At 34.4% G+C, this 14633-nt stretch overlaps 1 protein-coding gene across 1 annotated transcript; it reads left to right on the forward strand.

The window, feature by feature from the left end:
* Positions 1 to 1009: 1009 nt before the first annotated feature.
* Positions 1010 to 12367, forward strand: LOC138706461 (uncharacterized). The gene is made up of 4 exons (XM_069835788.1): positions 1010 to 1166; positions 7285 to 7376; positions 8863 to 8908; positions 9560 to 12367. The coding sequence occupies exons 2-4, from the start codon at positions 7322 to 7324 to the stop codon at positions 9810 to 9812; spliced, it is 354 nt and encodes a 117-aa protein (XP_069691889.1). The 5' UTR covers positions 1010 to 1166; positions 7285 to 7321; the 3' UTR covers positions 9813 to 12367.
* Positions 12368 to 14633: the final 2266 nt, after the last annotated feature.

The following is a 14633-nucleotide window of genomic DNA, read 5'->3' on the forward strand; positions in this document are numbered from 1 at the left end:
GTAAAAATGAAAGTTTTCGATACATATAGATTGTAAGTATAAGGACATATAGATAAAGAAAATTCATTATTACCCCATTTTTTAAATTTTCACATAGGTAGATACTCCGTAGGTACAGCAGAAAAACAGACGAACTACTAATAACAAAAGCTCAAGAATTTGCTAGTACACTTTAAGCACTATATTTAAAAATCCTACAAAAAATAAGTCTTAATGTTAAAACAAACACAAAATGTCATTTTTCTCAAAATTAACTTTCTTTGGGATCTGCCGCTGTTATTCTTAGCGCCTCAATTCTGTAGTAAGTTAGTGCTACATATTAATTTAATACTTTTATTTGTCTCTCAAGGAATTAAGTTAAGATTTGTTCTTATGTATAATATTGTTTCGCTGTCTGCACGTTATTATTATGTATTATTGTATGTTTTACATTGCGAATGGCCTAAGTTTTCAAATTGTACTATTTTACATTATTACTAGCATCTGTAGCATGTGTCATAGTTAATGTCATTGAATATGATAATTTTATTGTACTGTACAAATGACTTTCTATCTCTGGTTGATTTATGGTGAAGTGGAAGAGAAGGCCTGATGATCTTAACTTCACCCTGTTAAATAATTATAATTCTAAATTTGATTGGGCAAACGTAAGAGCGTGAAGAGAAAAGCCTACTCGACAATTAATTTAATTCGTGATTATGGGCATAAATTGGGTTAGAAATTAACTTATTATCATTTATTCCCTTGAAATTAACCGACAAAAAAATATATAAATATTTTATTGTACAAGCTTCAGCATCATAAGCTGATGCAATGTGGGCACAAGTAAAGGAATTCGAAATCGATTAATTGTTACTAAAAGTTGTCTTTATAATTTCAAAACAATGCTTATTCTATTATCAGTGTTATTTGCGTGCTAGAAAACTTAAAACAATCCAGGAAATTGGATAGAAGACAGTCGTTCTGTGTTTGTGAAACGACGCAATTGCTTCCTCCAACTCTTTCCTTGTGTAGATGTAGAGACAGGACATTACTCATCAACCACTTCTGGGAGTAGTTCTGTGTAACCTCAAGTTCTAAAAGGATATCTTAACGTAACAATTTGAAATATTTTCTTTCTATTATAAAATTTCAGACATACGACTTGAGTTCTGTCTTTCTAAAAGGTAAGTCTTTGAAGTTAGGACATGCTTATGATATTTTAAAATTTAATACCCATATAGCCTAATATGGGTCTAGCTTCAATTCTCAGCAGTACAGAGAAGAAGGGATTTATTTTACACAGGAGTAATTGTACATATTTGCATTGTGTTTCTTTTGTGTTGTCGTAAGAGGAAAGCTAGTATCATGCTGAAAACACGACCATGAAATCCAGATATTTCTCTTTTAAATTGGATTATAATCAAAAGTTTAAGCCACCGGCGTGGCTCAGTCGGTTAAGGCGCTTGCCTGCCGGTCTGAAGTTGCGTTCGGGCGCGGGTTCGATCCCCGCTTGGGCTGATTACCTGGTTGGGTTTTTTTCGAGGTTTTCCCCAACCGTAATGTGAATACAAGGTAATCTCTGGCGAATGCTCGGCCTCATCTCGCCAAATATCATCTCGCTATCACCAATCTCATCGACGCTAAATAACCTATTAGTTGATACAGCGTCGTTAAATAACCAACTAAAATAAAAATAAAATAAAATCAAAAGTTTAAATTGTAAGAGACCAAATTTATTTATTTATTTATTATTTTGCTAATAATTATAACATAACACATATTATATATAGAAAAAACTTTAGCTCGCCCCTGAAAGAGGAGAACTCGTGCTCAGGGGGAGAATGGATTTAATGCTAGAAAAAAGGTGCTAGTGATGACTGGTAATAATTATGGTAATATTGATGCTGGTGATGGTGATTGTGGTAGTAATGATGATAAGGTGGTGAAGATGATGCTGGTTGTAAGAATTTTTATTTTTACGATGGAGTTATTATTAATAATATTATAACTATTATTATCATTATCATTATTATTATTATTATCATCATCATCATCATTATTGTTGTCTTCCAAACATTAGTTTTTCCTAGTGTAATACATTTAAAAAAGAGAGATAATTTAATTTGTTATTTTATTTTAATATTTCACTTATGCACCAAATCACCAAAGGGGTGTACGATGATATTCAAAGTTAATTTATTTTTTCTGTAATATAACGTTGCGGGTGACATCGGTCCGTTGCCGCTAAATAGCAATGATATATTGCGAGTTGGATGAGCTTCCACTGAGGAGCAAGATCTGCGTAGTGTATAACAGAAATGTTAACGGACATTTTTCCCGGATAGACGCTCACTTAAACGTTCTACGTTAAAATTGTTTGAATTTGAGTAAATTTACACTCATTGTAAGTGATGTTTTATTAATCTTGTGTTTTTATGATTTTTACAGTCCGTAACGAAATTATTTAGGCTAATAATATTACGAATAGAAGCGGAGTTATCCATATTGGTCTCAGTTACTTAAATTGTGTGGTTATACAAACTTCCGGTAATATAGCGTAAGCTAATAAACATGGGTACTAAATTTAATATTTTCCGAAATATAAGTACTTGTTCAACATCAGAGGAGATGCTCAATGTGATATCCATTAAAAGAAATACATTCAATATTCTGATAGGTGGTACTACTCATCAAAACAAAAATGTCTAATGAACATAGATCCTAAAATTAAATTTTATGCGAAACAATGACATTCAAATTGGAATTCAAAGAACTGCATATCTTGTAAAGTGAAGCAGCCATTGGGGAAAAAGACACTGATATAAAAATATCTTAGGATTGAAGTTGCATTTAAAAAACAGACGTGGACATTGAGAATGGACTGCAACATCTATATGAAGAAAGAGATAATTGTTATTCTTTATTATATCTCTGACAGATTTATTCAACTTGTAATTGTTATTATTAATTGTGATTTTATGTATTGTATATAGGTACCATGGGAAGATTTATTTTATTTGTTTATGTCCTTTGTTGTAAGTCAAGCTATTTGAGTTAAATTTCTTGTACATTTAAAATTACTGCAAAAATTATCTTTTCTTCTTCGTAACTGAATACGAACTTTTTCACGTTAATCCTTTCTTGAGGATCAATAGTATTAAAATACACTTTTCCTTATAGTCATTTTCACTATTGGTACGTACAGAGAATCACACAAGCTACACAAGACAAAGAGTACATTATTTTCTCAGTAAAGTACCGATTATCTTCCACTGAAACCGTTTCCTGTTTACGCGAGTACCCCAACACCACATCCTTTACTCTTCCAAGCTGAAAGCGGACACATTTAAAAGGATTTCCTATGCATTAATTTCAAAGTTCACGCTCATCGTCTTTTCCGCCACTCAGACAGCTCACTAGGAGCGTATTCCGAATCTCAGCTCCGAGCAATCTGAAGGCATCACGCTGTTCCAAATTTCAACGATGACGTTACTGATGCTTCACCGGTGTCGCACCGGTTCTATCAGCTTGCAGAGGTGGTGGCAGTCTTCATCTGCCGCCATCAGTGAATCTGATTGGTTCTTGTACAGGGCGGGAATCAGCAGACGAATGACATCGTGCACTGTTGTGTCATGGCGGTGTGTTCTGCTTTGGTTCTGCTGTATTGTTTGTAATGAGCACAACGTAAAAACAATATGTTAATGGCTTATGAGCGAACAACTACTGGTTGAAGAAATGAACTGTTCATTCTATCTTTTCTTTGAATGAGATGAGGGTACGGAAATTTCGCAAAATCTTGCTAGCGTAGCACAGACAACAAATTGTACAGCAGCCATGATAGCCATCGAACCTTCCAGCAGTTTTGTTCCTATTTCGCTGCAGCGTGACGTCATTGTTGTCCACCGGTCCGGTGAGATTCGGAATACAGTGTAGAATACGGGTTTATCGTTCTGATAACAACGGTTCGATCTCCGATTTTGGCGAGAATGTAACTTGTAGTAGGCAAGATGGTTCTCCCAAAATATTCTACTTTCTTTAAATATACAGGTAAATTTCGTTCCACCGGTACTAAAGGTTGGTCCACATAAACCGGGAACGAGTACGAGAATGAGAACGGGAAGCGAAGAACGTGAACGTCACGATTTTTTATTCACAATAAACCGAGAACGGAAACGCTATGCATATTGATAATGTATGTCAATAACGATACGTAAAGTCGATAATACGCATTCGGATGTTATTTGTGTATACTTGACCAATGGCATTCTCTCATGAGTTAGTAGCGGACGGTGGGTTTGAAAGTTGGGGAGGCCAAGACGTGAATGATGAGAATATAAAAATATAAGGCCTGTGACGTACCTCATTACCAAGCACAGAAGTTTAAGGTCCATATTCATAGACATTCTTAGCGCGGGCTTGCGATCGATGATCAGCGAACTAACGTTTTTCGTATTCATAAACCTGTGTTAGCGATATGAATTGATATGAATCCTGTACAAGTAATCAGTCGAAAGCCGGGGCCAGTTTAGCACGCTCGTAGCACAGGCTAGCAAAATGTCTATGAATAGCACCCATAGGCTTTAAGAAATTAAAATTAGGTTTTCCAATTTATGTTTTAGGATTGTAAATCTTATATTTAGGAATTTATATGATTTTACTGGGAAAAAATAAAAATAAACAACATAATATTAATATATAACAACGGCTTGGTAAAGATTGCCTCTCTTTAGGACACTCCAAGTCCTAACCTACGAATTAGGTCTTTTTAGGTCATATTTAATTTAAGAATGTTACGCTTTGCTACATAAAACGAATAAGAAAAACAATATTTCGAGAGTAAGGAGGTAGCAACAAAATTGATTCGAACCTAAGAATCCGGGGCTTGCTCATTCCTATTACATAGTCTAATTTTACAGCAAATTAACTCGACGTTCCTCTTTCTTCGCAAATCGATCGAATAGGTCACAACATACTGAATAACTGCTAATAGAAGAAGCTGGACACAAATCTGCATTTGTTTCTAAACTCTCGATATATTTAAAATACTGTATAAGTAAATACAACTTGTAACACAAAAGAATAAAATAACAAGAACACCCGCAAACAAGAGAAAATCTAACAACATAAATGAAAAGATTTACGCAGGGAGAGAAAACTAACAACACGTGACTCAATTTTCTAAAACCAAGAAGAGAGAAAGAGAGAGAGAGCTTCCCAATACAGCCGAAACCAGCCGTGACTATAAGCAGTACAGATGTCAGCGGTGGGTAGGACGTCTCCAAATCGGCTCCCCTCGCGCGTTCTAACAAGTTTAAACATTCTTCTAACCAGCTATCTTATTGGTTGAACTGCTGTTGTCATGGTTACCGGGGAGTAGCGTCATGTAGCGGACTCCTCTCTCCCGCTCTCGCATAGACACTGCAGGCTGCTAGATGTCGACTATACAGGTTACAGCGCTATCAGTTATTTTTCAGTACGAATTACTTGTACTATCTACAGTATAGTGAGCGGGCATCACCCGCTGGATGTGATCGATTTTACGTAACTTACAGTACATCTTAGTCGTAGTGAATAGTAAAATTAATATAAAAGGAAAAATGTTCGTCATTTGCTGTAACTTGTCTGTGATCTTAACTCAGCTGAAATTATTACTGCCATATTGTGTTCTGGTAAAATATTAGGGGAGGCGCGGCCTCCCTCGCCTCCCCTGAAAGTCTGCCGCTGTTATGAGTACAAGCTAGCCAACATAAACACAGGCAAACCAACTTTGAAATTTAAGGCACGGGATATTTAAAAACACAAATCACATGGTAGTCTAGTCGCATAAACAGTAGCATATATTGAAAGAGATTCTACTGAATTTCTGTGTTAGTTACAAGCAATAGATGGTGAAGAAATTATGTCATGTTTGTAGACAATTTGTGTTTTTGAATTTAGATAAAGACCTATTAAATTTCTGCTAAATGCTATATTCCCTGTTAAAAATTTTCAAATAAAGTGTTTCGTATATACGGAATATGAAAATCCTCCCAATAGTTAGGATAAACCGCCGTACACAGACAAAACAGCGCAGCGCGCCCAAACCGTATTTCTTTTTTTTTTTATCCAGGAGGCTGCAAACATATTTGCGTAAAGAATTTCTAAATCGATTTTCGCAGGATCAGAATTCTTTTCCTTTAAAATTATTCCTATAACAGAAGTTATAATACTATACAAAAAATAATTTATGAAATGCTGTAACATATTATTCCGATTCGCTCACGTTTTTGAGTAACCGTAGCCTGCTGATATCAAAAATATTATATATATATATATATATATATATATATATATATATATATATATATATATATATATATATATATACGCGCCTTGTTAGCGACATTTAATATTGCATATTGATAAAAAATTATTTATTTATTTATTTATTTAATCTGGCGGAGTTGAGGCCATCAGACCTTCTCTACCACACCACATTCTGTACACAAGAAACAAATGCAGAGAGTAGAAGCAAATAAGAAACAGAAATAAAATTACAGATACAAATACAAAAAGCATAAATGCAAACGATGCAAAATTAGCGACATATGCTAAACAAAGCATGGTAAAGGTTGGTAATATTGTGATTGAGTAATATTGTGATAGTTGTTTTTGAGAATTTATTACAATTTTACTGAGAGAGAGAAGGACTGGTTTTGTGCAGAAACTTGTCCACGAACATTCCCTTAATACGTCGACGCAAAAAACCGATCTTTCTCTCGCTCAGTAAAATTGTAATAAATTCTCAAAACGAACTATCACAATATTACTCATATCACAATATTACCAACCTTTACTCTATCTCATTTATGCATGTTTACCATTTCTAATTTATTCGACAAACACAATATTATTCTCCACCACATTTTTTGTGCGTTTGCCATAAGAAACTTTCGTTTTTCAATAATACAGATCATTTTTATGGACAATTTCACATTGTATGAGGCATTGTCTTGTATTATTAAAAAAGGAATTAGAGTACGTCACAACTTTGCTATAAAGTCTGAAGTAAAAGTTCGAAATAGAAAGGAAAAATGAAAAATAAAGAACTCTTTCTTGCCTTTTACTCTGAGCATTTCGGTCAGTATATACAACATGAGCAGTTCTGATTTTTGATAGACTATAGTAACTATGAACGAAGTGAGATATGATAGGAAGATATCCCAAATATAAAATAGTTCATTACTTCAATTATCTATATGTTGCACGGCTAATGATATTCTATATTTATGGAAGTATATTTATTTTTCATATATTTTTCAGATTTCAGTATCTAACTGGTCAACAATTTTGGGATTAAATGGCGAGTAATGAAAGAAAAGACGAGGATATGATTGGGGACGACGACGTTTTCAGTAAGTACTTCGAAAAACAAAAGCTTCTTATAAGTAAAATAAAATATGTAATTACCAGGAAGCGAAACTTGTTGCCTTATAAAACAGGTTTGCTATTTCTTGACTATAGTACGGGTTTGTTTACTTGCGCGTGAGTAGTCATGGTCAGAGCGGAGAGGGATAGCAGAGACCACAGATTTCCCGATAATAGCATGAAGCTTAGAATGAATGTAGATGAGTCGGTAGGAAAATTAATTAACCATTTCAGTTTGGACTTAAAGACTGAAATATAAAAATTATTTAAACATGTCAATAAACTAGTGATTTAGAAAACTGAAAAATAAGAGTTACATTATTCATATTGATTATTTGTAAATTTAAATGACTTATTCAACTCAGAAAATAATGTACAGATAAACGTTAATAATGTTAATACACTCACAGAAAGGCTTAAAGCAATGCATTACTTTAAGGACATAAAAAGTACTGATTGCACTGTACCATTTGTCAGTTTGAATGTTAAAATTGACGTGATTGAAGTATTACGAGCGCTCATGTTGAATTACTCTGAATTTACACCTGCCGTGTTGAAATGTGTCTGGGTTCCTGGTGCATCTGTTGAATAAATTGATATATGGAACCTTTTTTTTTCATTATTTTGACGCCTAATGCGTAATATAAATGGATTTGAGGGAGGTGAGATATAATAAAGATCCTGGATTCATCTTACTCAGGATAGGGACCGATGGCGGGCTTATGTGAGGGCGGCAATGGACCTACTTGAAAGTCATAAGTAAGTAATTAACGCGTAATATAGGGCTATTTTTTCACGTGAAAATCTATTTCCAATTTATGAGAAATTATTGCTATTATCTTACATTTAATTGGCGATAAAACGAGAAATATAAAATTTTTATCATGATTTTTTTTCGAAATGAATACGGAATTCTATGGTCTCTAGCTCATGATGTACGTTACTCATCACAGTTGATGAAGCATCGTGAAATAACCAATTAAAAAAGTTACTCGTCGACTACAACACAAAGCAAGTAAATAGTGAACAACTAAGGCACAGTAGTTCAACGAAGTAGGACCCGTGCCACCTTCTAATGTACATAGTAGATGGACTCTACAACACAGTAAAGTTAACCTGAAACCACTTGCCTCTCTCCCATCGGGCAACAAGTTTCGTTCCCTGGTAATTACTTGTACCTATATAAAGAATTATACTCGTATGTGTAGAATATGTGTGTATGTTATTAATATGAAGTAGGTCTACATTTAGTAAACATTTGAAATGTGTAATAGTATATACTACCGAACTTTATATGAAATAATAAAATAGTCACTAAAATTATAAAATAAATATCACAGCTATTTGAACACTTAATATTTTACCATTTTAACGAGTATTGTATGATTAATTGTGAAGCATGTTATTAACTTGACCTCATTGACTATTTTAAGACATTATAACAAATATACAATGTTTCTTTTCTATGTGAAGTCATGAATGATCCAACCGAACCCGCAGAGAAGTTCCATAAAATTGTGTAAGTATTTTTAAGCTAAAATAATCAAACATATTTATAAAACAAGCTAGATAATGTCATGGGATTCGTTTTTAGTCCCCATCTGTCTTTTACCCTCTTCGCAGCCACTCTTGTAAGGAAAATTAGAAAATTTTGGCAAGTATAAATGGTGAGTTCACCGCTGTAGAGTCACGGTTAGCATTCCTGACCGTGTGGCGAGCGGACCCGGGTTCAAATCCTAACTGAGAAAAGTTACCTGGTTTTCAGGGGTTTTCCCTTAACCCCTATAAGAGCATAAATGGGTAACTTTCGACCTAAATAAAGGAATCCTTACCGGATCCATCCCTCGTGAAATCAATCTATCTATAACGGATAAACCGATGTGCTTAGTAAAGAGTACCGCTATACAAAGGCTACATCGTTGCAAAATATCTGCACAAATCAACTCCAACGTCAGAGAGGTAAGGAAAGAGAAAGCTATCTGTTAGTTCAGTTGCCGCAGTGTATTGTCCAGGACAGACAAGAGATCAAATAACTAGGTTTCGGTTTTATTTTCCTTCTTGACAATGGAGCCGATACGTAAATTCCGGTTGTTTTTAATCGTCTATGACAAAAATGCAAAATTGCAATGTTTTGTCGTTCAAATGATACCGTTTATTTTTAATGTTGCAGATTACCGACATTAGACAGAACTGCCTTGGTGGGACACAGGGTATTGCAAGCAGCGGCCGATGTAAGACCGATTCCCACTGCAATAAGAGAGTCCGTCGAATCTGAGAACGTAGCACTCCACTCTCCAACACAGAACAGTGACAATGAAGATCGAAATTTCAGAGTAGAGAGGTCATCACCCAGTCATAACATCTCGACTTCCCGCGCGAAAGACAGTCATAAGTTTCCCAGCAATGACGGTTGTAGAGCCTGAAGAAATTTATATTAGGCTTAAGGAAAACATATTTTACAATATGTAGGCCTACGTAAGAATTAATGTAGCAATAAGTAATGTGTGCAGAAGTTCATTTATATATTAAGAAATTAACTTAAGACAGAAAATTAACACTAAGATATAAATATGCAGAGTCCTTAATATATATGGCTGCCGAGGCACAGGATCTGACTCCCGGGTGACGGGTTGAGCATTAGCCGGTAAAATGCTGCCTACAAAGGCGGAAGCAGGAATTGATTATGAAACCTAGGCCTACCTTGCAGTAGATGTTGAAAGCGTTGTCCTTTCGCTAGTATACAAGCTTGATACTGCGATAATATGTTGTTACTCGATTAATCTCATCAACTGAAATTAATCTTATTTGATGCTCAATATTAGCCTGGAGTTCCACTAATGTGTGCGTATTCGTGCAATATACTTGTTTGAAACTACCCAATTAATAAAGATATTAACCCTTAAATTGGCAAAACTTCATTTCTCACACTAGTTTATTAAACCGTGTCGGACTGTAAAAAAAACTATCACAATGTCCATATATTATATTATGTCTTACAATATTATAGTACTGTGAAATTTTAATTTTCCTTCCAATTTTTTTCTATTGTACTATTAAAATTATAGCATACAGCCTATCAACCTGTTGTATCCTATAGGATACTTTGCAAATTTAAGGGTTAAGAAATGGAGAATGAAAGAAAATTTAAAAAGTAAAAGAAGGAATAAAGAAATCAAGAAACGTAGAAAGAAAGAAAAACTGAGAACATAAAAGAAGATACAGATAAATTAGGAAATTAGAAAGAACACAAAACTGAAATTATGAAAGAAGGAGAAAGAGGGCGAATACCTAAACGAAAAGAAGAAATAGAGAAATCAGGAAATGTATGAAGAAAGCGAAAGTGGAAAGAGAAGAAATACAGCAAACAAGAAATGGGGAAAGAAATAATACTCGTACGTCAAAAAGAAAAGAAGAAATAAAGAAATCAAGAAATGTAGCGAGAAAGGAAAAAAGAAAAAAAGAAAGAAGAAATGGAGCAATGAAAATGGAGATAGAAATGAAGTGCGAAAAATGTAAAGAAGAAATAGAGAAATCAAGAAATGGAGCAAGAGAGGAAGAACGAAGAAAGAAGAGAAGAAATACAGAAATAAAGAAATGGAGAAAATGGAGACATGAAGAAGAAAAGAAGAAGAGAGAACTGAAGCAATGAAGAAAGAAAGAAAAAAATGATGAAAGAAAAGAATAAATAGTGAAATAAAGGAATGGAGTAAGAAAACAAAAGGAGTAGAGTAGGTAAGAACGCGTAACCCGGCTACGGGCCAATGCAATGTCATTTCTCCAGGAGCATATTTCATATATGCGGCAGCTATATATTTTAATGACTCTGTAATTTGCACATAGGTCTATTATAAGAGGTTTCATAACAGTTGTCGCCATCGTTCAGTACACAAACGCCATTCCTCTCTTTCCACTCTCTGGTCCTTTGAATTTCTTGTCTTTACTGCTGCTTCAATCCTTTCCACATGCCAAGTCTTTTTTGGACGTTCTATTTTATTTCTTTCCCCTGGCGCCCATTCCATTATTAATTTAGACAGTCCTTCTTTCGACATCATTTTCATATGTCCAGAATAATGGAGCTTTTTTTTTCCTTTCAATGACTTTCAAAATATCCGGATTAATTTCATTCCCATAATTGCTTTTATAGCTTGATTTTTAATTTTCATTAGGCTGGATTTTATTGCTGATCTCATCAAAATGTCTACAATTTTACATAGAATTTTCTTTGTTTCCCTGGTTTATAATTGCCATAACTCTCACTCACATGCAAGGATGCTATGCAATATAATATTTTTGTTTATAATGTTATAATCTTTGTTTTGCTTTTACTTCACCAAGAAGCACTTTAGTTTGGATGATTCAATTTTTAATTTCTAATCAATTACTTTCAAATTCATCTAATTTCATGCTAAAACAAGACAGTGTGTTCTGTACAAGGTACTTCCCCATTTTCAAATTTCAATTATTCCACTTCTTTGGTTTTGTAGCCGCGGTCTCACGGCTAGAGCACTGGACTTATAATCCTGTAGACCCGGGTGCGATCTCCGGTGTAACCCCGAGTTATAACTTGTGTTGGGCAAGCCAGTGGTCCAGGTACCACAGGGATTTCCTACGGGAAGCTCCGGTTCCCCTGTGGCATCTCAACAAATCTCCATAATCATCTCATCGCGGCTGTAGTGTAGACCAGCCACTTGTGGCGCACCCTGGGTAACGACTCTGTCGGTAAATTGGTTTACATAACTGGCTTCATATGGGCGAATGACGCAAGTGGAAATACCCGCCATTAGTTAAAAAAAATTATTTCGTTTTGTTTACATTTATTGTTAGCCCCAATTTTTTCACATCCCCCCCCCCTTAATTTTCCTGCAATATAATTTAAGTGTTGTAAATATTGAACCTTTAAAATGTGTGAACTCTAGATAATAATATTGTATCTGGAACATTTTTGTCACACGATCGTAATAAAATACTTCAGACTTAATCACCTATTTTTACGGACTTGTACAGTAGTGGCAAAAAAAACCGGACCGACCCTTGTAGCTGATTTCAGTGCCTTGTTCACTCCAGAGCACGATAGACTGGTAACTAAGACTTTCGTGGTTCGAATCCTGCCTGGGAAGGAAACTTTATTTTGTTCCTTATTCAAACTTATTCCCAATATTTTTCGATTGCTGGAAAAATTCATTTCTGATAACAATAAGTTAATTGAGTAGTAAAATATCACTGCAATCGTAAAGTATTAGGAATAAATTTGAATAAGAAACGAAAAAATGTTTCCTTCCCAGGCAGAATTCGAATCACGAAAGTCTTAATTACCAGTCTATCGTGCTCTGGAGTGAACAAGGCTCTAAAATCAGCTACAAGGGTCGGTCCGGTTTTTTTTCCACTATTATACATTTAAACAGCATATTGTTTTTCTAGTCTATTATTTCACGACACTATTTCAATTATTAGATACTTTAGTGTCGATGGACTTTGTAACAGTGATATGGTATTTGGTGATATGAGACCAAGGATTCGTCATGTTGTTACCTCACATTCGCTTTACAGTTAGAGACAAACTTCGGGAAAAAAATTCAACTAGGTAATCAGTCCAAACAAGAATCGAATCTTACAAGTTGAAATTTCTGGCGTATACATTCAAGATACTGGTATTCGAACAATACACATCTGAAATCTTCCAGAATGTGTCTGATGCTTTGATAATTGCACTGAAAAGGTTATAAAGATAGATCACATAGGTTTTCTAGACTTTCAAGAGTCTTGAAAAGTCTGAACTTACATTTGTTACAGTGAGTTTCCTATTTTTATGAAGAAACAAGGAACAGCTCTTTTTACAGCGAAATAGCTTGGATACTGTTGTGAAGCTGATGCGAAATGATGTACTGCTAGTATTTTTCAAGTTTATAAACAGTTGTGAAAGCTGAGTAACCCACCTGCCACATATGATGTTACGACACGCATACTGTATGACGTTTTACGCTCTTTCTACTTTCACAATTAATGAAATTTGAATATTTCACTAATACTACACTTTCCATCATTATTCTCATTTTTTTTTTTTTGTTTTGAAATTTAACAGTTTCTCTGGAGAGAGAGAGGCGCCAGGATTTTGTTTATAAACAGGTTGCTGACACAATTACATTTACATTACGGTAACTAAGTCACTATAAAAAAATAGGAGACGGATATTTTCATTTTCCGTTACAATTTTTGCATCGCTGTATATTAAAATATTTCAAATTTCAAAAAGAGTATCAATGGTATAGATTGTTTGAAATCGGAACTCACTGTGACAAATTGTAAATGAATTGTAATTAATGTATGGGATAATAAATAAATTACTTTTCACTTATTTCGACGTATGATTCACTTTATCGCATAATGTCATAAACTCTGAGATTACGTAACAAAAGTGGGTAATAGTACATTATGCAACGAGCCTATAATGATAGTAATTAAGAAGCGGGTATGGATGTTTATGAAACGAGCCGCAAGCGAGTTTCATAATTTTCATACGAGCTTCTTAATTACCATTATAGGCGAGTTTCATACGAATTTTTATGCTCGACCATATTTCTAACTTAAAATTATTCATTTTATTTGTATCTATCTGACCTTGAGTAATACCTCGTAAATTGTGAGATGTGCGCAGATGCGAAAGTATTGATTTTTTCCGAGGAACAGATGTCCACATTGATCTTGATAGCCTATAAGAACCTACAGATTAAACTAAATATTAACTTTGATATAACATTGAAAATTTGACATTGAAAAACGAGATGACAAATTGAATTTATTTGAATACTATTTACAATTAATGTTAATTATTGTAGTAACAGAACATACCCTCCTGCGACAGTATTGGATTTCCAGCCTCCGTGACTTTTCGCTAATTCCCTTTCTATTGCATATCCGAGAATAATCGATACTTGCGGTTTTATAACGGTACAAAGCTGACTTGTCATTGGCTGAACACCTGTACTTTAATGAGTAGGTGTACTTTAATGACATGCATTAAAGGACTGCTACCAGGTATATAATTACTACAGTTCGGCATGGTCGAGCATAAAATATATTATGTACTTCATGGAAGCGGTATTTTAGTTTCCTTTACACATCTTTAAAGTTATTTAGCGATTCTGAGAAAAACAGAAAGGGTATTATATTCATTAGGCACTTCAGATTATACCGATTAAAATGCATAAGTTTCTCAAGTTTCAGAAAAGGGCTTCGAAGGTTAGAAC

The sequence above is a fragment of the Periplaneta americana genome, chromosome 9, assembly GCF_040183065.1.
Source record: "Periplaneta americana isolate PAMFEO1 chromosome 9, P.americana_PAMFEO1_priV1, whole genome shotgun sequence".
Lineage (NCBI taxonomy): Eukaryota > Metazoa > Arthropoda > Insecta > Blattodea > Blattidae > Periplaneta > Periplaneta americana.